This window comes from Podarcis melisellensis (genome assembly GCF_964234715.1).
Source record: "Podarcis melisellensis genome assembly, chromosome: Z".
Classification (NCBI taxonomy): domain Eukaryota; kingdom Metazoa; phylum Chordata; class Lepidosauria; order Squamata; family Lacertidae; genus Podarcis; species Podarcis melisellensis.
Window position 1 is genome coordinate 24,496,725 of NC_138547.1, and position 27,936 is coordinate 24,524,660.

The 27,936-nt window shown below is 42.4% G+C and overlaps 1 protein-coding gene and 1 long non-coding RNA gene across 5 annotated transcripts in view; one reads left to right on the forward strand and one right to left on the reverse strand.

The window, feature by feature from the left end:
- DCX (doublecortin) overlaps positions 1 to 27,936 on the forward strand; it is a 109,970-nt gene that overhangs the window by 59,903 nt on the left and 22,131 nt on the right. For 2 of the 4 annotated variants that reach the window (XM_081897457.1, XM_081897458.1), the window contains exons 4-5: positions 16,452 to 16,554; positions 27,754 to 27,891. In XM_081897457.1, the coding sequence (XP_081753583.1) occupies positions 16,452 to 16,554; positions 27,754 to 27,891 (241 nt within the window). The remainder of the gene's footprint in view (positions 1 to 16,451; positions 16,555 to 27,753; positions 27,892 to 27,936) is intronic. The other 2 variants (XM_081897459.1, XM_081897460.1) reach the window with 1 other exon arrangement.
- Positions 7,491 to 27,800, reverse strand: LOC309362074. Its single transcript, XR_014164773.1, has 4 exons — positions 27,729 to 27,800; positions 20,600 to 20,802; positions 11,618 to 11,808; positions 7,491 to 7,989 (listed from the first exon to the last, which is right to left on the reverse strand). It is a non-coding gene; the product is annotated as an uncharacterized lncRNA (long non-coding RNA).

The window sequence follows — 27,936 nt, forward strand, 5'->3', positions numbered from 1 at the left end:
GTCACCCAACCCTGAAGTATGATTGGGTTTTGCATTTAAAATGCAAAATAAAAAAGAGATGGCTTACCTTACAAATACTGCAAAAACTGCAAGAGGGTGGGTTTGTTTCTTTATTAAGCTAGCCAAATATTTTACAGGAGAGCATAGCTGTCAACGTTTCCCTTTTTTAAAGGGAAATTCCCTTATTCCGAATAGGATTCCTCCCCAAAAAAGGGAAAAGCTATTGACAGCTATGCAGGAGGGATCCACACATCACGGGTGACTAAAATGATAGTACTGTATAGAGATAAGAAATAGCAAAAAGGACTGAAGGCTCAGTAAGAAGATTTGTCTTTTAGGGAGAGCTATAAGCAACTGACCTCTCCTAATATATGAAGATAAATTGGAAAGGCCTTCTCCAGGGGAAGAAGACATTCTCCAGCCGTTTCTTGGAAGGGAGGGGGCAAAACATTAGCAATGGTCATAGCACGTCTTTGACTTTTCCTAATGAGTTTTGTTGGGGTGGGGTCTGCTGCTGCTGCTGCTGCAAATGACAGCAGCAGCAACTGTGTTGACAGCCTAGCCACCATTTTGCATCATCCATAGTGTCATTCCAGGGAAAATGGCAGCCCACACAGACATGCACACAGAGAATATTAAGATATGATTCTGCAAAATGGCCTTTTTTCGGGAGTTGAGAAAAAAGAAAAATATTTTTGTCTGTCACGTTCTGAAGCATATGCTTGTGCTAAGTTTATGATGTAGAAGATAGAGAGGCAGTCCTTTTTGTAGAAGAAATGAGCTGATAGTGGGATTTATACATTAGATTAGTTAACAGGATTGGACAGAGGATTCTTGTCATTGCTGTTTTTATTGCACCTCCCTGCAAATGCTGAGTATGTGTTTTCAATTACTGCACCTTTCTGTGGTACATCAGCTCTCAGTGCTCAGGCATTTCCTAAATGGAATTAATGTTTATAAATGCATATTGCAATGTTTTAAAGTTGATGTTCGAATGGACTAATGATTTTGCCTCCATCTGTGCTACATATTTAAAGCAGTATCATACCATTTTAAGCAACCATGATGTAGGTATGTCCTGTGTTGTCACATTACTGGGCAGAAATTGTTAACGGCATTAAGAACAAAATAACATAAGAGCCTGCTGGATCAGGCCAATAGTTCTTCTAGCCCACTATGCTGATCTCACAGTGTTCAAACAGATGACTGTAGGAAATCTGCAAGCAGAATTAGAACACAAAAGCGCTCTTCCGTCCTGTGGTTTCCAGCAACTGGAAGTCAGAAGGGAGGAAGAGCAATGCCATTGTAACCAGAAGCCAGTGATAGCCCCGTTTTCCATGAATTTGTCCAGTCCCCTTTGAAAGTCATCCAATTAAATTGATGATGGATTGCAGCCTAGCCTTTGGTATGTTGTGGAAGGTGGGGGTGATTAAAACTTCCTTTTGCATTGTGAAGGAACCAATGGTGCTGATCCAAGAGGAGAATTTTAGGCTGGTCCTCCCTGGTGGCAGATCCTGCGCTCCTCTGTAAGGCCAGAGATACCAGTATATTCAAGGAATCCAACATCTTTACAATGGATTGTAAAGTTCTTGAAGTTAGTACAAACGATTCTGCAAGCAGTTCTGTATAATGCACATTAGAGAATAAATTTTCCTCTAATGGAGTGTTATGTACTGAGGTTCTCACCCTGGGCCAGCAGTGGGATACCGTCGATAGTTTTCACTCAGGTTCACATATGCAAATAAGGGATTGAAAGTGATGTTCAGTGATTGGATAGTTACAGAAAGTGGTCACTGTTGCGTTCTAGTGGAACTCTATATAAGCAGGCTGGTTGAACCCTTCAGTTCAGTTCTGTTCTGGCCTGTGAATAAACAAGAGCTGTTTGAAGAATCGCTGTGTCATCTGATATGTTCACCCACAACTTAACAGTGTCTGCAGATCTCTCTGGTAGGGTGCCCCCAACCGTGGCTTTCTTCTGGGCCTCCTCCATGGCTCCTGTTTCAGGCTGGCTGGAACCCTGAAAGCCAGAGCTCTCTGGCTAGGGACTGGGAAAGTGGTACAACATTTTGTTGCTGGTTCCCCCTTGTTCCCTCTAATGCCAAACAGAGTGGCTGTGTGCCAGCCAGTAAGGTAGTAAACTGCCCACCAACCCTCCATGAGCTCCCTCTCCCTACTCTGTAAACTTTGAATAGCACCACATGCTGGAGACTCACAGTTTAAAAGAGCCCTACTTGTAAATAGATAATATTTGCCAGACTAAAAAATAACTCGAGATCTGAAGGAAAGATTTGGTCTCCAATCTGTCAAAAGGGTGATGTAAGCAGCATGAAACCCCTTTTTCCTGTGTCAGCATTTACAACCTCAGTGCTTAACCAATAATTGCCATCAGCTTTGCCATGACAAAGTACAAATCTGATTTGCACAGAGGTTAAGAGCATCTGTACACTGTCTCTGCAGCAGCTAAGGGCAGCTTAATTTGTAATTAAAGTCTTTAATTTCAGATAATCTTCATTAAGAATATAATATTTCCTCATATCCAAATTCTTTCAGGATTGATTGTCACAGATGTAAAACAGCAAGTCTTTTTTTGCATCAAGTACTTCTTTGGAGGACAAGCTGGATGCAAAATCACCAGTTAGATTTCTTACAGCAAAGGAAGACTGAAAGTTCAATAGGTATTGTTGCACGCCACCCCAATCTCTGGCCAGTGCAGGATTCCAGGGGTTCCAGGCATGTAGCCAGGGTTCAGTTTCCTCAGAATGAGGCACAACAGGAACTGTGGCATCTTTAGGATATATGGTTTGTTTACATATATATATTACCTGAGTGTCTGATGGAGAGGCTCATAGCATTCACACAATCAGGTCTTACTTCTCCCACAGCCACAGCCTTGGATCCCAGCAGAAATATGTCATGGCTCCGTCTCTGCAGTTGCTGCCTACTTCTAGCCCAGCCCTTTCACACATTTCCGCACTGGCTTTTGACCTCATAAGGACCAGAACAGGGGTCAGCAAACTTTTTCAGCAAGGGGGCAGTCCACTGTCCCTCAGACCTTGTGGGGGGGGGCAGGACTATATTTTGGAAAAGAATGAATTCCTATGCCCTACAAATAACCCAGAGATGCATTTTAAATAAAAACACACATTCTACTCATGTAAAAACACACTGGATTTCTGGACTGTCCGCGGGCCAGATTTAGAAGGCAATTGGGCCAGATCCAGCCTCCAGGCCTTAGTTTGCCTACCCATGGACCAGACTGTTTGGGGACGGGACCCATTTGTCCTCTGTTATCACTTCCTCTGTTACCTTAACATCTCATACTTAGGAGCCATTAGCAAGAAGCTGGCCTGGTTATTCCAACAATTGAATTCATCCACGTGTTAGTGAACCTTTTTTCTAATATACCAAATTATGTTTGCTCAGCTGAAACAGGAAGCCTCTTTTACACCTTCCTCTCTAGGGGGGATCCAATGGACTGCTTGAGTGGGTGGAATCAGTTCAGTGATGGAAAGTTTGCCAGTGGGAAGGTTGTGAGATACAGTTCAGCCATTCACCACATATGGCAGCTGCATTCAGGTCCAGAACTTCCCTACAAAGAGTGCCAAGCACAGTGGTTATACCTGTTGTAGAAGAGGTAGGGCTGCCCTTTGTCCTGGATCTTAGGCAAGTCAATAGAAAAATCATACACACACACACACACACACATATATATACAGTATATATAAAAGCGCTCAACAGCTTTCGAGGTGTCCTGGTTTTTACTTTTTGAAATATTGCAACCCTAGGAAGAGTGAATAGGAGGAAAAGTGTGTGTGCATGTGTTTATAATGGAGTACCTTGGAACAGGGCATGATTAGCTTGTTGAAACCCACTAGTAATAATAATGCCCTTAATTTGCATACCACACAGCCTATATACTTTGTGATTACACATGGTAATAAGCAGATTTCTGAACATTAATCAACCCAGTTTTCACAATCATGGGCTCTGGGTGGTGGAGCTATGAACCACTCATTATAAATGCATATCAGACCAAGAGCACTCGGTGTGAAGATTTAGCTTAACACATTGCTTGCACCTTTCAGTGTCTGCTGAGCAAAAAAAGATCCCACTAAACATGTATTGGATACATTAATACTGAGAAAAGATAATAAATGCGAGCACAGGAATTCAAAGGGTGGGGAAAACTGGTGAAGCTGACCTGCAGGATAGAGTCTTTCATCCACTGTGCGAGCATAGCGCGGTTGGAAAATTTATCTATAAATTATTTCTTAAGATTCTTGCTGTAAGCACCATATTTGGAAACCCAGATAGCTGTCAAATTATTGTAGTACAAGAGCTAGTTCTTCACACCAAAGTCAGTAACACCTCCACCCCAAATTCACACTGCGGATGGAAAGATCTGTCAATTTTAGTTCTGTCTTTCTCCTTTTCCCAATGTTATTTGTGTTTCAGGAGCAATTTGGAATTTCTCCTAATAAACACCTTACTGTATGCAGTTTTGACTGCATTTTTGCAAGTAATTTTAGCTAATACACTTTCTCCTAATATGCATCTTTTTGTAAGCACTGATTGATTGGAGAACTGCATTGCAAAATTCGGATACGTGCAGATTCTGAGGGATGGTTTCATTTCACTTCTTGTATTGTTTCAGAAAGTGCAAACCTGGTAAATTCACCTTTTAATGCAAACTGAATTCCATTTCTCTCCCCTCCCCCCCTTCCCTAACAGACACACACAAACATGAGCTCTGACAGAGGCAAGACCAGGCTGTAGACTTGATACCATAATAACAACAATAACACCAAGGCTGACATTGATTTCCTTCAGCATTTATTCCAGCAGGGAGCTATTGATATCAGCAGGAAAGGCCTCTATGTGCAACAGCTATAGAATTTAATGAGAGGCGGGCATGCTGAGTGAAATGTTCCTACGGAGCTGTCAGATACCAAAAACACATTCACGTTTCATACAGTTTCCTCTTCCTGCTTTGGGGGTTTTCCCTGAGACACCAAAGACTTCTGTTAAAAGGTAGCCACCCCATCAGTCAATGAGTCCTGTTGCCCTTAAATCACGTCTGTGAGATGATGCAGGGCTTCAAACTCTCTCTTCCTCCCCTCCCCCCTCCTTCCCATCTGCTTCACACATTAACGTTGATGGGTGTGCCTGGGATTTTGAAGAGAGAGAGAGGAAGAGAGAGAGAAGTGCACTCCAAATCTGGCGTGTATTGGAGAATGTGTTCTGCACTGATTGTTTCTATGGTTACACACTAGAGAGCTGTGAAGAGGGGTGTGGATTTGGGAGAGACCCTTTAATTTGTACAGAAATAGCCAAATGAGAATGCTGAAAAGCAGGACCAGATAAAAGCCTGTGGTGCTCTTGATGCTAAATGTGGAATGGGGAACTTGTGAACCTCCATCTTTTAGGCTCCATCTTCTACTAGCTCTAGTCAGCATGGCCAGTAGCCTGCAGTGACTGTGGGAGTTGTAGTTCAGCCACGTCTAGAGAGCAACAGTTTCACATCCCTGAGAAAAACCAAGCTTTGTTTCTTGCCTCTTTGTGATCCTCTCCCTCTCCCTCAGCACGGGGTTGTTTCTGCATTGTAGGAAGCAGAAAATGTATGGGAAGGCATAAGTAGGGGATGGTAGAGTCCGTGGGGATGGGGTGAAAGAGTAATGCGGGTATCTTTGTTGCTATGGAGTGAGCAGACCTGATTTCATGGTCTTGCCTCCCATTGCATGGCGATGTCCCAGGAAGTGAACCCTGTGTTGCCTGTGTTAGCATTGCCATCACAGTTGTAAACTCATCTTCATGGACAATCATGAATGTGCAAATCAGTCTATCTTTGGTTAGTGCAATTTTTGCTCACAAACCTGTTCCATTCTATTTCCACAGTAGTCTGCCATTTGTTTTTGTACAGGCAATGCCTCATTTGCACAGGGGTTGCATTTTGAGGCACCGCGTACATCAGCAGGGTGAGCATAAGCTTGCTCTGCACCCTTCTGGTGTTGAAAACGGCATGTGCGCCAGCTGTCGCACACATGCCAAATGTGTGCAAATGGGGAGCTGCCTGTATTTTTAAAAACCCACATGAAAATTCACATCTAAACAGATATTTAAGTGACTATCTTAAAACATGTTTTTCTCTCTCTAGATGCTCATTTCTAATGGAGTCTTTGGGAACATTTGTTAAGTGCAAAAGCCAAGGTAGAACAACTTCCTAATCCACAAATTAGTCTGGAAATGGTGGACCAGGTCTGTCAGTTCGTATCCGAATTCACTAAGATTACATTCCTTGAGCATCCTTAGCCTAAGAAAAATGGCTTGACAGGTGTACCGGTAATATCCAGTGAAGCCAATGAATGTTATTATATGTAGCTTTGTACCTCCTTTTATGAAGTGGGTTCCTGTGAACTTTTAACACCTATAAGGGTCACTGGAATGACAAGGTTCTGCTTCTCCTGATGGAGCATGCACTGGTGGAAGAAGCAGAGCATGCTGGGTAGGTAAGATAGATGATGCTCTTAGGTGCCTCCAGGCAAGGCAGAGTTCCAGTCAATGAAGGGAATGAAGTGCTGATTACTTACTTTGCATCTAATGTTTGAAGAACCAGCTAGCCATTGGAATCTTCCTTCCAAGCTAACTGGGTCTCCGCTTCTCTTGCTCCTTGTGTTTACAATGTTCATGGAGTGTGTGGGAGTTAACGGTAGGGATGGTGGTGTATACTTGCTAGAAACAAATAAATTATTATTATTAATAATAATAATAATAATAATAATAATAATAATAATACCCTGCCCATCCAGCTGGGTTTCCCCAGCCACTCTGGGCGGCTCCCAACAGATTAAAAACAGAATAAAACAACAAACATAAAAAAAATCCTAAACAAACAAAGCTTTCCTTCCTATTGTATGCTGAGTCTGCAACTCCTTACAAGTGGTGGAAGGAGGGAAGTCTCATTAGTGGACAGAGAAACCCAGGAGTTTTAAACATGTATGTCGACTTTACCCATACAATGTGGAGGAATAGGATAAATTAATGCTTGTTTGCTATTGACCAGAATTGGAATCTACAACTATTTTAGTATTAATGCTTCAACATGTTTGCAGCACTGACCCGTCGCCAGAAATGTTGACTGTAGACCAATGACTCTCTTCTCCAACACAGGTCGATAATCCAACCTCTGACACCATTGGCTGTAAATACAATGTTTATATGGGGGGAAATAGCATCTCAGCTTGGGACTAATTGGATTTCTCATGTTTTGGAGGCACCAAAAGTTCACCAGACATGTTCAATTCCTTTTTAATGTTTATATTGGGCAACTTGGCAATTGGCCAAGTTACATTTGGCTTTATTTCAAAGTGGCACACAGTTGGGGGTGAGCAAGCTTATTATATAGCCTTTAAATAGAGCAGCACTTATTTATTCATGTGAGAGGGCTGAAATGAATACACCCCACAAGAAAAAAAAATCTGCACAAAAAAGATTTCCAAAAGCTTACCTTTATCACACCATTTTGCTGATGCTTGGAATTCCAATCAACTGCATTTTTGGCACTGTTTATTACTTAAATATAACATCTTTTCTTCATACTAATTAAGGTAATTAAGGCATAATCGGGCTGCCAGTCCAATCTGACTGTATGTAATGTCATTTGTGAAGCTAGTTTGGAGTGAGGGCAATGACCTCGCTCTGAATTCATTTTGTTTACCCTCAGTGACATCATCACATACTTGAATGACTATCTGACATCATCACTGTTAAGAGCAAGTGGATTGTTCTGAATTTGTTTATTTAACTCAGTCTCAAAAATAAACTTGGCAAGCTGTAGCAAATCTAAATGAGCTAGATTCTGCTGCCTAAAATGAAATCCATGAGATTTTAGAAGGAATTTGCTTCATGAAATAGTCTACAACTCGGCATGGTCTTTTCCTCAACATTCTCCATCTCCTGACTTCCTTCTTCTACTTCAGCTCTTCAACATTGCTAAAGAAACAACTGTTATATTTTGGCAGCACAGATGGCATAATGCACAATATCATGTGTTACAAAAAACATTTGAAACTGCAATACTAATAGTGGCAGTGCCACAAGTCGCATGTGCGGCAACACGCACCTACACCTTCAGAACTTTCACTAGCCCTGGTGAAACGTCTTTGTCTTCCTTTCAAATCCCTCACTTTTGCTTGAAGAGAAACCTTCAAGTACTCTTAGAATTGGGCAAAATATCTATTGTGCCTGTAAACATCAAATGACATTGTTGAGCAAGATGGAGCCAATGGCCTGACCCAATTTAATGAAGCTTCCTGTGCCTGTACTAACCAGGAACAACTAAAAGAAGCAAAGAGAATAAAAGTTTATGTTAAATAATCAAGTCGGAGAATGACTAAAGAATTCAAGCAGAGCAGGAATGGGGAATCTTTATGATACTGTGGGCCACATTTCCTTCTGGACAACATTCTGAGGGTCCTATGTCAGTGGTGGCAAGGGCAGAGGCAACAGGGGGGCAGAGCAATTAATGTAAACTTCACCTTTGTACAGTAGACTAGTTTCTACATAGACTCACAACCCCTCTCAGTCCTCCATCCTGATAAAGAGGCATTATCAGAGTTCAAGGACACCTTCAAGAAACCCAAGAGAAATGTTTGGGTTTAAAGCAGGACCAATGAGGATACGTGGTCTGGGGAGAATTCTAAGGGCCAGTTAGAGAGGCCTAGAGGGCAGCATTTACTCCCTCCCAGCACAAGGTCCCCCAACCCTGAAGTATGGTTGGATTTTGCATTTAAAATGCAAAATAAAAAAAGAGATGGGTTACCTTAAAAATATGCAAAAACTGCAAGGGGCTGGGTTTGTTTTTTGAGCTAGCCAAACGTTTTACAGAAGAGATCCACACGTTATACAGATAAGAAATAGCAAAAAGGACTGAAGGCTCCATAAGAAGATTTGTCTTTTTGGGAGACCTATAAGCAACTGACCTCTCCTAATATATGAAGATGAATTGGAAAGGCCTTCTCCAGGGGAAGAAGACATTCTCCAGCCGTTTCTTGGAAGGGAGGGGGCAAAACATTAGCAATGGTCATAGCACAGCTTCTTTGACTTTTCCTAATGAGTTTTGTTGGGGTGGGGTCTGCTGCTGCTGCTGCTGCTGCAAATGACAGCAGCAGCAGCAACTGTGTTGACAGCCTAGCCACCATTTTGCATCACCCATAGTGTCATTCCAGGGAAAATGGCAGCCCACACAGACAGAGACACAGAGAATATTAAGATATGATTCTGCAAAATGGCCTTTTTTTCAGGGGTTGAGGAACAAGAAAAATCTTTTGTCTGTTACATTCTGAGCCATAGGCTTGTGCTAAGTTGAATGTATATCATTAAATTAGAATTGATGGGTTATTCTTACATGTTTATTGATTATTAGCTGACACTGTTCCTTTTCCTCATTCTTTTTCCTTTTGTTCTAATAAGGGGGGGGCAGAGAATCTCAAGTCCACCGCCCCCAAAGGTCTTCTGAGAGCAATTTCAGAACGGCTGTGATTTTAAGATTAGAATTGCATCTTTAAAGCAGGCAAAATATACATTTAGAATATTTCTTTCTCTGTCTCCTATATTCTGCATATGCCAGGAAGGAACTAGATTGTCCAGGTTCCCATGCTTTCTGTTAATCATACGAATTCCACACATTAAACCCAGGAAATTGTGATCTGTAATGTGCCTTTAGGGAAACTCTAATGGACTCCAAGAATCTCTAGCTTAAAGTTATAGTTAGGTGTAGAGAAAGACAACTCTAAAAGGGTGGGGGAGAAAGGAAAGTAGGAAGCAATTGCAATACATGCAAAGGATGATGATTCAAAATGTGGTAGCCAAAAGATAAATTGAAATTTGGATTTAGGAAAGCATTTCTACAAAACACCACATGCAGGTTTAAATGGCATTGCAGGGGGTTGAACTAGATGACCCATGTCGTCCCTTCTAGCTCTACAGTTCTATGAAATGACAAGATCACTTGCCGTTTCTCTTTGTATTCCACAATGGTCTGAAAATCCCCTACAGAACATGTGCACATAAATGTACAAGCTTCTCCCTATCCACCTCATATATCATGTCCCCGGGCATGCAGTGATCATGCTGGTATAATCTGCACCTAATTTGGGAGAGTATCCTGTTTACCGTGCCAAATCCTGCTATTGCTTTGGAGAGGTCACTACTCATTTATGAGAGGTTTGTTTTTGTTTTTTGTTTTGCAAAAGTCATTGTAATATTTATGCAGAATACGTTTGTTTCCTGAACTTTATGGAAAAGTTGGAATCCCACTTCGTAATCCTTTCCTTCAGAGGATGAAGAAATGTGATTTTGGGTGGTGCAGAGAGCGGATCTTGAGAAAAGAAGGTGAAGAGGGTGAGAGATTACTAGTCATATCCCTGTTGGTCTTAAGGTCCAGATTTCAGCCTCCCATTATTATTTTTTTAATCCTGTGAGATAATAGCACTGCACATACATATGTGGGAGAAATTTGATTCAGTGACCCTACCTAATCCATGGTCTCTGAAACAATACGCAAAGTTAAACACAGCAATCCCTAAAAATTGCTGTGTAGTTTTCCAGCCAAATAATGTATTCAATGATGCATATACTGAGGTAAAGTGTTTCATTAAAAAATACATAAATTAGCAATCATAACATACAATAGCCATGCTGCCTGGGCCTGATGGGAATTGTAGTCCAAAACATTTGGAGGATACTAGGTTGGTAACATAACACCACTACCTTGTATTGACTTTGACCATTGGCCCATCTAGCTCAGTACTATCAACATTGGCTGTCAGTGGTTCTCCAGGATTTTGTGGGATAACCAGCCTCATATAGCCAACATGTTTAATTCTAATTATTGCATGAATGGGTTAATGCCATAGAGTAAGCTATCCTGCTGGGCTTAGGTACGTCACCCTCACCTTGGAAGGAAGGTAATCAAGCCTAGAGGCTAATCTGGTTGCTTCTACTTGGCTGCTTCGCTCTTACAAGCCATTCTCTACCAGTAATTTAGGAACTTTCACCACTGTACCTAAGCCACATTTTACTGTTATTCTGGATGCTGTATGGAAAAGCTCAGTCAATTCCACTTTCAACTTCCCCCAAATCCTAGCCTTTGACTCCATTGCCTCACTGTCTCATTGACTTATTTGCCCCACAATTCCCTACCCCAGCCAGTCAACGTATCTGTTCTTCCTTTTGTGCTATTGAAGGACATGCCTAATTTTGTCCAACTTCAGTCTTCTCCTTCCCCTCTGCTGCATCTGTATCACCTACAACCATTCAACCAGTCCTCAGTGTCACTGGTGGAGGAAGGGGGGTGCGGTGGGTGCAGTACGCCCCAGGTGTCATCCCTGAGGGGGGGTGACATCGCTGTGCCGCCCCCCTGGAATGCTTGCCCCGCCCCTGCGGGCAGCTAGCCCCGTCCCTGGGTGCCCAGCATGTGTGCTGCTCCGGGTGCTGGAGCAGCTAGCTCCGCCTCTGCTCAGTGTTCCCATTTCTCAAGATGGACCAAGTGCATAAAGGTACCATATTAAATGTCCTGCTATTACCCATTTCATTCATTGCAGTTTCATTGTTTACTCACTGTGTACAAAACAAAGGGAGCAGAGGTCTCCAAACAATGAAATCTTGCAGCTTTTCTTTGTTGCTGTTGGCTTGAAAGCTGTTGTGATGACATTATTGCCAGTGCTGTGCTTATTCTAGCTTCAACAGCTTGCTACCTTTGCAAACAAGCTGCTTTCATATTTCCTGTTCTTTGACTTAATAAATTCATTGCTAGGAGCATAAAGAAGCATTTAGAACAATTAATGATGTGCCGGATATCTGCTTGGATATATTTGCATTGACATGCCCTTTCTCCTGGGATGCCTCTGCTTCTCTGGCTAATTATTGAACTTAATTAGAACAGCTGATGGGGGGGGGTGACACAAGTAGCAACCAGTCTTTTAAAGTGTGTCAGGCTTACTTAGAGGTAAAGTATTCATTAGCCTCAGTTTAGAGTCGGCAGAGGACATCACTAGTGTTAAGTTTCCCATGTGGCTCCCATCAGATTTAAATGCACACCATGTGCACTAGACTTTGTTACAACACATATATTAGTATAGTACACCAGCTGTGCACATGCCCAACCCATATATAAAACAGAGAGAGCACAACCATTACCAATGCACCCATCTTAATTTAAACATACAAGTTGATATAAGCCATCCAACTGTCCAGATAAGTATCTACACAAAATTGCCATTTAGAAGAATCATGTTCAGGTTTAGCTAGGGCAGTGAAGTCCTCAGACCGTTGCACGTTGGCAAGTGTTAATTGTTGGCAGATGTTTATTCTTTCAGGTTTGGAATATAAGTCTCCTGGCAACCATAAGGTATGTCATGTGTAAGCCACCTTCAACATAAGAAGCAGCCCCTAGCCAATGTTTTAAATAATAAACGCTGCATGCAGATGAACTGAGAAAAATGAGAAGTGCATATACTACATATATGGGAAGAGGCAATGCTTTACTTCTAAGATGGAGGGGAACTGGATTTCTCCAGTTTCTCCATAACCATTGATAATCAAGATGACTGTTAAAGCGGATAACATCAAGTTTGCTTCTCCCCCCCCCCACTTTTATCTGTCTGTGCCCACATGTGAATTGGAAATGTGAGGGTGGGAGGAGACACAAAGAAGCTAAAGCATAGGAAGCTGCCTTAAACAGTTAGATCATGGATCCATCTAGTGCAGTGTTATGTACACTGAGCACCAGTGTTTCAGGAAGGGTACATTCCCAGCTCTACCTGGAGATATTGAGGATTGAACCTAGGACCTTCTCCATGCATGCAGGATTCTTTCTCCCACAAAGCCCCAGACCATTTTGTAATTGCATATGTCCACTACTCCTTGTGTTTATGCCTTTGTTGTTGTTTAGTCATTTAAGGTAAAGGTAAAGCCCCTGCCCTTATGGGCCAGTCGTGTCCGACTCTAGGGTTGTGCGCCCATCTCACTAAGAGGCCGGGGGCCAGCGCTGTCCGGAGACACTTCTGGGTCACATGGCCAGCATGACGAAGCTGCTCTGGCGAGCCAGCACCAGTGCAGCACACGGAAACGCTGTTTACCTTCCCGCTATAAAGCGGTACCTATTTATCTACTTGCACTTAAGGGTGCTTTCGAACTGCTAGGTGGGCAGGAGCTGGGACCGAACGACGGGAGCTCACCCTGCCGCGGGGATTCAAACTGCCGACCTTACGATCAGCAGATCCTAGGCACTGAGGTTTTACCCACAGCGCCACCTGCGTCCCAGTTTAGTCATTTAGTCGTGTCCAACTCTTTGTGACCCCATGGACCAGAGCACGCCAGGCACTTCTGTCTTCCACTGCCTCCCGCGGTATGCCTACTGCTCTTTAAGTTTATCAAATCATACATGGCGTGGAGAAAGAACAGGGCTTCTCCTTTTCTCATAACACTAGAACTCATGGACACCCAGCGAAGCTGAAGGATGGAAGATTCATGACCTACAGAAGGAAGTACTGCTTTACATACCACTTGTTTCACTCACTCCCACAAGGAGGCAGTGATGGCCATCAACTTGGATGGCTTTAAAAGAGGATTGGACAAATCAATGGAGGAGAAGGCTATCTATGGCTACTAGCCATGATGGACATGTTCTGTCTTTGCAGTTGGAGACAGTGTGCCTCTTAATGCCAGTTGCTGGAAACCACAGAGGGAGAGTGCTCCGGTCTTGCTTGTGGGTTTCCTAGAAGGCAACTGAGTGGCCACTTTGAGAGCAGGATGCTGGACTAGGTGGTGAATTGACTGATCCAGGATTCCCCCCCCCCCTGAAATTCTGAAACGTTAAAGAATGGAGATGTGGGGGAGTCCTGATTTATCAGTTCCTCCTGAAAGAGAAATCAAGCCATTTAGAACTCCAATCTCCAGGGAGATCTTTCAATGGGAAGAACTTCAGACTTTCTCCCCTTAGCAAATTTGAAGGAGAGAGGCTGCATGAAACACTTATGTGGGTAAGGGCATGATGTGTGTTGCCCATATCAGCTATAAACTGGGTCTCATTGTTTTCACCATGTAGGTGAATCGGGGGGGGGGGCTTCCCCAAAGTTCCTGGCTTGGAAAATGAAAGATGTGTGAAAACCAAAGAATTGTAATGGCAACTAGTTTTATCTGTCTGTCTGGTTTTAATCTGCAATAATAGTCACCCATCTGAAATGCTGAGACCCATCACGGTAATGGAAAGCTTTGCGTCTGATTTATTATAGCCTGAAATTAATTTAATCACAGTCCAATTCAGATCAGTCTGTGGCAATGAAGATGAACTACTTCTGGCTCAGTAGGCAGTAAGCTGATGTGCACAGTATACCCACTAGGCATGGCACTCTCTGCAAATACGCAGGCTAACTGTGAATGCTACAACATAACTTGTGTAGGGCATGCCTGGTACTTAATTTGTGCAATGGAGGAGGGTTTGAAGTCCAAATCCATCTTGAGGGCATGCCCTGATCTTGAAAGATGGGAATGAATTGTGAGTACCCATTGTTTTAGGAGAGGCATTCTAAACAATCTGTACATAGTGGTTGGCTAACCTATGGCCCTCTGGATGTTATTCAGCTCCAGATCCCATCAGCCCCAGGCATCATGGCCAATGGACAGGTATGGTGGGAGTTGGTAGCTCCAGTGCTCAGGTTGTGCTTGGGGGTTTCCTAGAGATATCTGGTTTGCTGCTATAGGAACAGGATGCTGGACTGGATGGGCCATTTGCCTGATTCAGCACGTTCTTCCTATGCTCTTATGTTTGTTTTCATGTAATTTTACAGGACAATTCTGTGCATGTCTGTGCTGAAGTAAGTCCCATTGAGTTCAATGAGACTTACTTCCTGGTGTGTATAGATCTGCAGCATTACAACTAAATCTTATGCACGTCTGTCTAATCTGTACATGCCAATAGGATTGCAATTCATGTTTGGGGGTTTTTTTTTGTTTCCACTAAATCAAAGCTCAACTTTGACTAGCAACAAGACCACAGAGTGGTTATCACCATGTCAGGAATATAGGTTATCACCATGTTAGAAAATAGACATAACAAATACAGAATTCCAAAGCTTTTATCCCAAGTTACTAATCAAATGCATATTGAGCAAGATGGGTTTTCTGAAACACTCTTTAAAGAAACTTTTTCTGCAGAGGCTATTGTTTCCCATCCTGGTGGTTCTGTTGTTCTGACTCACCTTAAATCTGAGCGCTCCAAAGATTAGGTGACACAAGTTACTGTGAAATTATTGCTGTTTCCAGTAGATTAATGAAGAACTTAGTTATCTTCTTGTTACTGTGTAATCGTAACTGATATTTCACATGTAAGGTATAATTAAGCTGTCATGACTGAAGCTACTGAGGAGCACATGGGAGCTTTTTCTGACACCTTGCTTATTATTTGTGTTGCCTCCATTGTTCTTGGCGCCCTGTGACATGGCAGGATAGTCAAGCATCCCTATTGCTCTTATGTAACCATCCTCTAAAGAAGGAAAGAGCGCTGGTGGGCACATGGGATCCTGTCTTGCTCCTCCATTAGCAGGCAAACCAAACAAATTTATCCCCTATCCTTAACTGAGAGGGGTGCAGGACTGGGAAACCTGCCTGGATGCCTGTAGATGTCACAAATAAAATTTGGCTTGTGAAATGTAGACTAGAGGCTAAGCCCACTCAAATCAATGAGTTCATATTTATCATTGAAATCATTTTTGCCCTGCTTGTTTAACTGGAGAAAGGTGGAAGGACCCAGTGAGGCTTACAAATATCAGTGGAAGACACTGCATTGTGCAAGGTGCAGTCCCTCCAAATGTCCCTATTTTCCAGGGATGTCCCTGATTTAGAGCTGTCCCAGTTTCTGATTTGATCCTGGAATGTCCTGCTTTTCCTTAGGACGTCCATATTTTCATTAGATAAATTTTGGAGGATGTGGTGGGATGTCCCTATTTTCACTGGAGAAATGTTAGAAGGTATGGAGTTATCCAACCCCCGAGCCGGTTGAAGGCAACCCTGTATAGGGAAGGTTTTTTAAAATGTTTAATGTCTTATTATATTATTATATATGTTGGAAGCTGCCTAGAGAGGCTGGGGCAACCCAGTAAGATGGGTGGGGGATAAATAGTAAAATTATCATTATGGAATTGGATATCCCTATTTTCATCAGAGAAATGTTGTAGGGTATGAAGGTGCCTGGTCATTGTCTTCTTTTTTACAAAAAACCAATAGTTTATCCTTGTTTTTATGAGAATATATGACATTTTGCAGCAGGCTTTTGGGAAATGAAGAAATAGCAATGGAGAGAAGGGGTAAAAGTTGCTTTATGCTTGCATGAAGCCTGTTCTATAAGTGTGTGATATGAAGTAAAACTACAATGAATGACTTTGTTCTCTCGATAGGTGACCTGTCTCCACGATTTCTTCGGTGACGATGATGTGTTTATTGCCTGTGGTCCAGAGAAATTCCGCTATGCACAGGATGACTTTTCTCTGGATGAAAATGGTAATATCAATCACACTGTTGTTGTACTATCTATAAATTTGTGTGTTGTAGGAGGCAGGGGTAAAATATTTTTATACCTTTATCAGCTTGAAGTTGGACTGCCACAGGGCTTTTTATTTTAGATGTGTGGGTGTGAATGCATGTACCAGTAAATACTAAGGGTGTGTGTCACTTCTGTGACAAGGTAAACCAAGGTGATTTGGGGAAGTCTCATATTTCTGACTTGGATCATGCAGTTAACAAGGCATTTTGAGGTGTAGCAGGCACTCCCTAAGCTAAAAGTGACCCTGGCAGTTGAAAAATGTGCACAACCAAAACCCACCTGGAACGAAGGATGGTATTCAACCAAATAATTATGGCAGTAGAACTCGTTTTGCTTGCACAGAGGGACTCCCCCCCCCCTTCTCCATAGCACCCTACACAAATCTGCTTCAGAGGGTTGAGGGTAACCGCATAAAAGATTTAGCGAGCATGTGGCTAGAGGAGAAGGGAGAAGATTCTGTTGCACAACGATACATCCTTGCCCTGATGGGATCTTCCCCTTGGTGCTGCTTTGAATACAACCCCAAGCTGACTCGGGAAAGTCCTAGAGCTCAAGAGGGCTAGGGGTGAATGTGGTAGGAGCTTCATTTTGATGGACAGGTCTAACTTTTAATCACTTTTTTTCTGGAGTAACTAACTTTTTTCCTGGAGTATTCGAATAACAGTGACAATTTCATTTTGATTTTTGGTAGCGGGTAAAAACAATGGCTGGCAGTCAATGAAGTTTTACTCAGGGCAGAGCTACTGAAATTACTTGGCCTAACTTAGTCATGTTCATCAATTTAAGTGGGTCTACTCTGAGTAAAAACCACTGTATGTTTTTCCCCCACATGGATCTATGCCTCTCATTCTGCAAATCAATGACAAATTCTTCATTATATCCCTAACAATCTAAGGTTTGGTGGACAGAAACCCACTTCCAGAAACCCTATTGGAGTAATAGGGTGATTTTGGTGTGTGACATTTTTCCTACCATGGGGAAGGTGTTCACCCCCCCCCCCAATTATTCCTATTGTACTAATACCCAAAAGGTAAAGTCTTCCTTTGCTGAATAAGAACTGCAGCTACCATTTAAAAATTGGACAGGCTTCCTCTGCTGTCCAATGGAGTGACAATGCCTGCAAATGGCATCCTGTTCCATGAGAAAATGGAAAGTTATAGCTTTTATAAAATAATAATAATCAAAATATAAAAGTGCCCTATATGAAAACCATTGAATACATTTGCCTATACTTTGGCAGTCTCAATCCATTTTCAAGGTGCTGTGCCTACAAATTTCATCCACTTCTGAGAAAATAAAAGGCTATAGCCCATGTTTAGATTCCCTCTTATAGGGGGTGGGGGCAGGGGATAGAGGACAGACACATCTTTGTTTTTAACAGACCTAAAAATTTGGCCCTGAATAACAAGTCAACTTGGAGGGATGCTGAATAGCTCTGAAACAGACTAGGCTGCTTCCCAAAGTTAGAAATATATTCAAATATTGTGGTGAGTGCACACCTCTAGAAAAGGTGTGCTTGAATTTTATACGCACAAGTGGTTGTTTTTCTGTCTGTGGGTTTTCAATATCCCCTCCCCACCAACACCAAGTCGTCGTCCAATGTTAGTTAAAGCTTATGAATTGTCCACCTGGGTGTGGCTTGTCTCACTTTTAAACTTCACAGCATATCTCCCTTGTCCACTTTGAAATGTGTGAAGAACCGAGACAAGTGATCTCCTCCAGAGAAATTGTACATGTCTTATCCAAACTGCCTCTCCAAATGTTGCTTTAGCCAAAATCCACTGACAGCCTAAGAATCGGCAACCTCACCTCTTCCTTGAGAAATATTGCTAAAGCTCCTCTGTCTCCTCTTAAAAATCCTGTTTGGTTAAAGGTGAGGCCCAACACTGACTCTGAATTGTACTTTCGGAAAGGTTGTGATGGTAGCATTTGAGACAGGAAATTCTGACAGCCCGATTTTCTGTCTTATTTGTGCCATGGCTCACTCTGTGCTGGCCTCAAGCCACTGTTAGGAGGCAGACGATGCCTGTATTTCAAGTGAGAGGGTAAAATAACCTCCTTTCAGAATATACTACTAACTGGGATGTACTTGCCTATGTAACTACGCACCAAATTTCAAATTCTCTTGTGGGGAAATGTGCTGCTACCATATTTGATGAAACCCTAGTGTCTTCATAAAGGCATAGATATCTGGAAATGCAGTCCGTGAATGTAGATGTCGGGGTTTCCCACTGATTGAGCAGTTTACGCATGTTAGCATCTAATGGGCAATGACAGATTTGCCACAAGGCAGAATAGGTGGTCTCATTAATGGTGCCAACATTATACACTTCACAGGAGCGGCAGGATCTGCCAGGAAATGTCATCTCATTATAGCCATATGGATGCATTTTGTATAAGATACTTAATCACTCCCATTAATTTTTTAAAATGTTGATTTGTCAAGTGCTTCAAATGCAGGATGCAGCACCCTAAGAACTCCCTCCTTCTCTTTCTTTTTTGTAAACCAATGCTCTGTTGAATGAAATCTCTTAAACTCAGTAGAAGGCCCTATATAGCTCCTTACCCATATTCCAAATTGAAAAGCAAATAACACTATGTAGAACAAGCAAATCTATGCAAGTTTAGCTTAAGTTGCATAATTAATACTGCTTGCAGCGTTCAGCAAACTTGGCTGAGATATGAATGGCAAAGGATTTCATCTGTCACCCCCCCCCCTTTTCCTGACATAGATCCTCAATCACCCCTTCTTCCCTGGCATGGATGGAGTCACTATTTTGTGGTTCACCTCATGTACCGGCCCTGATTGCATTGAGCCCCTCAGTGGGCAGATCCAATGTTGCTGGCTTCTCAGCCCTCAGTTAATTATCAGCCAACTGGGAACCTGAGCAGGAAGTGTGCAGGCCACCAGGACCATAACAGGGTCCAAGGGTCTCAAGTCATAATGCATGCTTATTATGCAAGCTCCAAAATGCATCCCAAGAAAACTGACTTGCCCCTTCCTCGCTGCCTCCCAATCTAAAGTCTTTGCTAGTTTCCCCATCATTTCCACTTGACTGAGATGGTTTTTTGGTGGGTGGCAGCCCTTGGTTTTCCTCCCACCCCTACACACACAAAAGTCTCACTCATTCTTTATGGAATCAGAAAGTCTTCGTGAAACTTACATGTTGGCTTGGACCCAAGAGTCTTATGTATATTTTAGCAGTTCTCACAGCTCCAGGGAAGCTCTCTCTCTGTCTCTCTCAAGACAATTTGGAAAAGAAATCCTGACAGGGCAACTTGACAGGAAGCCCAGCCTGAGGTGTCTGAACCCAAAGAAGACTGGGCATTCTGCCAACCAGCGGAACATTTTGCTTGCAGGTGCTCAGAGCTCCCACATCTCTTTTCAGGTTCTTGGGAGATGCAAAAACTAGAAGCTGTTTATTGTGCATTATGTGTTGCTAGTGAGAGCCCCATTAAAATTCCAGTGTATTAGCTTTTATTATTAATTAATTAGATTTATATCTTTCCCTTCCTTACAAAAGAGCCCAGGGCAGCAAACAGACAAGCCACAAAACAGTTAAAACATCTAAAAAACAATTCCAATGCAGCTGCAGACTGGGAAAGATCTCTGCTTAAAAGGCTTGCTGAAAGAGAAAGGTCTTCTGTGGGCACCCAAAAGATGACAGAGGTGCTGCCTGTCTGATACCCAAGGGAAGAGAATTATGAATGGTAGATGCTGTCACACTAAAGGCCTGATTCCTATATTGTACTATATGGACCTCCTGCTAAGGTGGTATCTAGAAGAGGCCCTCATCTGCAGACTTCAATGACTGATTGAGTATATAAGATGTGAGATTATCTTACAGATATCCTGATCCCATGCTATTGAGGGCTTTATACACCAGAAGCAGCACCTTGATTGCAGCCTGGTAGGTAACTGGCAGCAGTGTACATGAGAACATGACTGTTAGAAACCACATCATCTTTGGCACATGCACACCTTCACACACCACACCATACCAGCTCTGCAGTCTGACTTGTGTGGACCAAAAGGGCTTCAGACTCCCAGGCATCTTCTCTTCTATCACCACAGCAGAGAGACCAAACAGCTGAAAGTCTCTGCAGCCACTGGCTTGGCTGTTCTAAGTCATGCTGCCCCCTCCCAAGGCAATGTGGACTGTATTCAAGGCACCTGCAGCAACAAAATGCATCTCTCTCTAGACCTGGCATTAAAAAAGAAAAGAAAAGTCAGTAATAACAGATTCAACAAGTAACAATTCGCTTTCCTGACACCTAAAAAACTCTAATGATAGGGTCAGCCGTGGTAGCAAAAGCCAGAGTAGGGTACCTTGCAGCTGCACCCAGAATTACAGCAGTGAAGGAATAACTTCCTTAAACCAAACCCTGCCATCTTCAGGGGCAGACTTATGGCACAGGGAGAGGTAGCTGCAGCCTTGAGGTGCTGCCGCTGATGTGAGCTTCAGCCCATGTGTTATCAATAGAAAAGAGAAGCACCAGGCACCATCTACTCATGTGTAAAAGCATTGAGACTGTGTCCTCTTAGACCTTTGCCAGCCGCACACACATTGTTCACAGCAGATAAAAAGCTTAAATGAATAGAGAGAGTCATGGATAAGAATGGAGGAGGAATCTGTTTTAAATGAGTTTATACCCAGAATTTGGTGGTTCTGACTGGTCAAGCTTTGCCCACATGTTACGACCTCTTGCATCAAGCTTCTTGTGCATGTTTATGAAAAAGCCCAACTAATTATATGCAGAGTTACACAAGCAAAAACTATGCATATGAAAAGAGTCAAACCCCACACAGTACTATATTTCTGCAGTATAATTTCATAAGAATGAATACATGAGTATTTTTATACATTGTTGTCTGTATCTGTTTATGTGCTGGTTACTTTGGAAATATATTAATATAATATGCATATAATAATGTGAGCATTGTTTGTATTCTTTTAGCAGAAAGAGTAAAAATCAAGGAGCAGGATGAGTATTAGGGGGAGAAAACCCACATCTGTATGGATAGGCTCAACATCAAGATTTCAAGAAAATTTCACCCCTTATCTCAGTCCAAGCTTTCCTTTTCAGTTGCTTGCTTAGTTGTTTGTTTGGGATTCCCCTCTTCTAATAAATTCCTAAGGCTGCTAAACCCCCACCAGAAATACAATTAAAATATACAAGACTCTACATGTTTTTAATTAGTAAGGTTGGGCACTTGAACCCCTATTGTAAGTGTATCATATATAATTAATATTCATGCCATTCCATCCAATTTTGATATATAAATGCAAATCAGGCATTTAGAAACATAAAGACTTTAGAAACTAAAGGACATCTTTTGATCTTCCCATTCTTCAAAACGAGTAAGGTCTTTGGGGTAAGGAGAAGATGCTCTGTGTCACAAATTCATATTGGGCACAGAGAAATGATACTTCCATTTTGGATGGATTGGGTGGATAGGCAGTTGAATAGATAGATAAATGCTGTTTTGAGAGGTTCAGTAGTGATGGCTAACTGGTGTTGGTCCCCAGCATTCTGAAGTACAAATTGGAGTTCTGCGAGAATTGGGTTGCCGCAGTGTTGCCCAGGTGTTTGATAGGGCCCATCTGCAGTATACATTTCAGACAGTATCATTCCACATTAAGCAGTCACTGCTTCCTTCCAAAATATCTGGGAATTGGGGCTGTGTGTGTGGGATAAGGATCTCCTAATGACTTTCAGCATAATGAACAAACTACAGTTCACTGGACCCTTTGGGAAAACAATGACTGCCTAAAGTGATAGGATTGTGCTTTTGATGTATAGTGCAGATGGGGCTATAATATACATCCAAGCTCCTATACAGGCATTAGAGTCTCTGAATTGGACCATGCCCTTGCCATCCTCCTTTCTCAGGCTTTATTTCGCAGCTCAGCCGCTAGAATTGATATGTCTGTGGTGCCTGATGTCCTGCAGATGCATGTCTCTTACTGTGATGGCTTTTGTCATGATGACATGAGTAATTCTGCTTGCCTGACTGGAGGATAGCTGACAATGTGAGGGACATCGGCTGCTGCCTGATGTGATGTCCTGATGCTTGACAAGGCAAAGTATTCTCTATCTCATATTTCTCTCCTGCATTCACCTCCCTGCTTCTCTGCCTCTGAGCTCCTTTGAAAAAAGGTTATTCCATCTCTTTTAAATCTATTCATCTTGGCAGTGTCTTAGGGCTCCCCAGCAAGCCTGACTCTTGGAGACTGTTACTGTATAATCTTGCTTTCTGCCTCTCCAACCCCCATGCCTAGCTCTGATGGTGCGGTTCTGCATATATTGGCATTTTCCAAGGTGACATTACATTATAATGCCATCTCAGAAGACGCCATATCGTTGTCGTCCCCCCGCACTAATTGTAAGGAAACTTGGGGAATTTTATTGCCAACCTCTGTTCTGACTGTGTGTGTGTGTGTCTTCTCTATTTTTCAGTAAAAAAATAATACATGTAACAAACAATCTCCATATACCCTCACCACCCAAGGAACATTCCATGCATATACAAAGTAAAAGAAGAATGTATCAAACAGCTTATAATTAATTATAGTAGTTGAGGGTCTTCTACTCTTCATCTTAACACACTGCCCCAGAGTGACCCATTGGTAGCTGGTGGGCGGGCAGGACAACATTATCCTTTCCAGTGTAGTGAATAAGCATGTGCCATATAGTTTCAAAATTGTCTTTGGTCTTTGTGTTCCACCAGAGCTAAGTTAGTTGCTGTTTTCCAGTACTGTTAGGAGTGCCATATGTCTGGGTTTTCCCGGAGACATGTGGGAATCGGACTGACAAAATGGCGTCCGGGCAGATTTTTGCAGAATCGGCAAAATGTCCAGGAAAACGCTAACGTATGGCAAGTAGGACAATTTTTTTAAAAAAAAATGATTTTAAAATCCAAAAAAAAAAGCCCCCAAACAGCCTCAACCAATTTAATGTTTCTCAAAATAATAGCAGCATATGATCCAAATGACTGCAGTGGCTTTCTTTTCTGGAGAAAGCATCAGCATCAGCAGCATCCCTTCCTCCAGCACACAGATGCAGCTTTGGCCAGAGGAGTAGTGGATGCTCTCCCTTGTCATCTCTCCAGTGCCTGCTAAGGAGAGGTTTCCAAGCGGACCTCGCAGCCAGCAGTGAAGGTTGGGAGGACCCTGCAGGAGGGCCAGGGCCACCTTTCCAGCAGCCACTGCCTCCCTTCGCAGCTCTAGGGTGCAAATCACTGGCATCCCACCACCACCAACAACAACATAGAAGTCCTTGCATATTGCTATAGAGAGGTGTGTGTTTAGCGGGGAGCAGTAACCCCCTCCACTAACTATCTCACCAGCCAAGCTTCCTCCTCCTCCTCTGCTGACAGGCTGTGGGTGGGTGTGAGTGTGCCAGGAGCTGGTGTGCAGGAGAAGCATTGTAGGCTCGCATTGAACTTGCACAGACACTTGTGCCTCCCTGTCTGGATTTTTACTTTTGGGTGTAATTATGTTTCCAGATGCAGACATGAAAATGATTAGTAAGTCCTTAAACAATAAATTAATACGGTCATCTGTAAACAGATTTAATAAAGCTAGCCTCAGAACAGGTTGTACCACTTGTCTTGTAACAGAAGGAATTTCTTCAAAGACTAATTTCAAAAATAATTGTACAGGTTTGCATTCCCACCGCATATGGATATATTAGCCTATCTGCTGACATCCTCTCCAACATAAAGCTTAATAATAATAATAATAATAATAATAATAATAATAATAATAATTGTATGCCACCCATCTGACTAGGTTGCCCCAGCCACTCTGGGCGGCTCCCAACAGAGTATTAAAAACACGGTAAAACATCAGACATTAAGAACTTCCCTAAGCAGGGCTGCCTTCTAAAAGTCAAATACAGTGGTACCTTGGGTTATGAACTTAATTCGTTCCAGAGGTCTGTTTTAAACCTGAAACCATTCTTAACCTGAGGCAGGCTTTCACTTACGGGGCCTCCTGCTACCGCCAGCGTGCAATTTCCGTTCTCATCCTGGGGCAAAGTTCGCAACCTGAGGTACTACTTGCAGGTTAGCGGAGTTTGTAACCCGAAGTGTTTGTAACCCAAAGCGTTTGTAACCCGAGGTACCACTGTACAGTAGTTGTTTATTTCTTTGACATCTGATGGGAGGGGGTTTCACAAGGCTAGTGCTACTATTGAGAATGACCTCTGCCTGATTCCCCACAACCTCACTTCTTGCAGTGAGGGAACTGCCAGAAGGCCCTCGGAGCTGGACCTCAATGTCCCGGCTGAACAACATTGGTGGAGACAGGCGTATAGTGTCATCTGTGAATTGTTTTAAAACTATTTTCTCTCATTTTAGCTAAATCTGACTTAAAAGGTCCTCCCCCCCATTTTCGCCATACTGTGTTATCAATTTCACGATATGGATCTGATTCACAAATAGATTTTTATGAAATTAGATCCCCTGTTATTACATCACAGGTAATCTTTTAGATATTGGATAGCAACATTTTTGATTCTATGTATAATTTAAAGTCAGTTGTTCAATAGTATTAAAGGGTCTGGTGGCTTGAGATAATACTGCTGGGTTAGCAAGGAAATGTATAATTTGATGTATGGACAGCAAACTGATTTGAAGGTCACCAAATTGCATCATTTTCTGTACTCCAGTAAGAGGTTTCATTCCCTTATAGAGGTCTCTTTTTGTGCATAGTCCCTTTTGTTTCCAGCCTTTGAAATGTGTTTCTCTAGAACTGTTACAAAACAAATAATTGTATAAATTACTGGGGCCAAATTTTTGGATCTTGAGGTTCAAACTTGTAAGTCTGCTAAAGAAAAGGGACTCAGTATATTGTTGAGGACAATAGACTGGTAAGTTAAATAGGGTAAGGTCTTAGCTCTATTTTTATTAAAACAGATTATTTTTTCATTATTACATGTGCAGGATCCTGGTCATAATAATCCATAATAAATTTGGGGTCCCAAGTCCTCCCATATGTGTTGATTTATTTAAATTGGATTCTGCCATCTTGGTTTTTTGCTTTGCTGTTTAAAGTTAATTGAGTTAAATTCTGTTTGTTTGTTTTTTTAATAATAATTATGGATTTGATCAGGGCATCAAAATTCTTTTTCTTGCAGAAATATTCTGTAGGGATCTTCTTTTTTATATATAAAGTGCATTGGAAGGGAGTTAGCAGAAAACACACCCTCCTCAAGAGAAAGAAAGAAAAAATCCCAGCTACCTCAAACAGCAGCAACAAACATCATCATTTCATTTTGGCATTATTAATCATTCCATTTTGGCAAGCGTCCCAGGGGGGCCATGACACCGGGGGTGGATCGTACCCACCACACACCCTTCCTCTGTCAATGCCCACAGGCTTACATTATAATAAACAAACAAATAAATAAATAAAAATACATCACACAAGGGAAAGGGGGCAAGGAGAGAATAGAATAAAAGCAAAAAAAACCCTCAAGCCCCCGTGTTTAGACAGGTGTTCCTATCTCTCCCACTGAGGCAGCCTGACAAAATGGCTGCCCTCAGATGACAGTGGAGGTAGAGAAGGCCTAATGGAGATAGTCTGTTGTAGCTCTGCTTCTCAGCTCTCCCAGGAGCTGCCCTTGATAGGCAGTCTCCTTTACCCATAAAATAAATAAATTGAGATCCCACTCTCACATATACACACTGACTCACCCACCCACCCCTTGAGCCTTAAATTAGTTATGCAATTTCTATTCTTCCAATCAATCAATGCTATTATGAACATCTACTGGTGTTTCTTAAGGGAATAAATTACGGCCTTGTGCTTTTGAGCAAGATCTACAGCCCCACTTGCAGTTTTAATTATTTCCTTCATTGCTATAGTGAGGCCTCTACTCTCAAAGCAGTAGCTACATTCTGCCACTCCTCGCTAAGTTCCTTTAAAAAATTGCTGTAAAAGCTCAACAGTTGGAGCTAATTCCTGCTCAGGCGTGATTTGATTTTCTTGCTATTACAGGCCACTCTCCATTCACTGCTGGCCTGAAATTTTTAGATTAGCTGATCACAATGGGAAATAGGACTTTTTTCTCTTTCTCACCTCCAAGGCTCTGAAGCATTGTTTTCTTATGCTAAATCTGCAATAGCACACTGAGGGCTGATTAAGGTTGAAAAGTATTTTAATTTGGTGGCGTGAGTGGGATTAGATAATCTAAACCACCATTTTATGTGATGATATCATCACACACACCCCTTGGGTGTATAAGATTACTTTGCTCCCAGCTCAGACCTTGCAATCCGAATTGTGGGTTTGCTGCAGAATCTGTAGGTTAAATATCTGCATAGTTATATGCAATATGTTGTTTGGGATTAGATATTGCCAGGAATGATCTCATAGTAATTAGACCAGGTTTTCCAGGAGAAAGTGTTGGGGCAAAGGGAAAACTGCTTGGGCCCTAGCAAATATGAGACAAGTGGGAAACCACTTGAGCCCGTGCTTTCTAAGACAAGTGGAAGTATGGTCAAGCCATTAGACAAGGCTTGCTAAGAAGTGGGGGAGGCATGGCTCCACCACCACCAGGATGGATATACTTCCTTTCCTGCGAGGAAGTCTGGATGTTTCAGAGGGCTGGAAGTTCCTGTTAAACCTGCAGCTGCTGTCCATAAACCAAGTAAGCACTGGTCAAGAAGAATCAACTCCAGAACTCTCCAGGAGTCCAGGGAGATGGAAGAGAGCAAAAACAAGAGATTGGGGAAAGAAGAGGAAAATTCAGGTTGATTTAATTGACATTGGCTCTCTAAAGTTTCAGGCAGAAATCTTTCCTACCTGAGGATTCCAGGGACCTTTCAAATGCAGATCATGTGCACTACTGCTGAACTATATAGGCCTCCCTCAATGTATAATTGTAATGCCATGCTTAAAAACAACAACAGCATACTACCATCTCTCTAGGTCAGGCTTGATCAAACTCTGCCCTCCAGATGTTTTTGGCCTACAAATCCCATGATCCATAGCTAGCAGGACCAGTGGTCAGGGATGATGAGAACTGTAGTCTCAAAACATCCGGAGGGCCGAGTTTGAGGAAGCCTGCTCTAGCTGCTGCAGATATGTAAGAAACTTAACGGATCAATGCAATCACTTACTTTGGTTTTGTATGTTGTTTATCAGAGTGCCGGGTAATGAAAAGCAACCCTCCAACTACTCCAGGCAGCAAGTCCTCCCCAACACCTCAGAAGAGCTCTGCAAAGAGTCCAGCTCCTGTGCGCCGGAGCAAATCCCCAGCTGATTCAGGTAACCATCAGGATGGTGAGTGACACTTCTTTTCCCAGCAGATAAATGTTGGCTCCACCT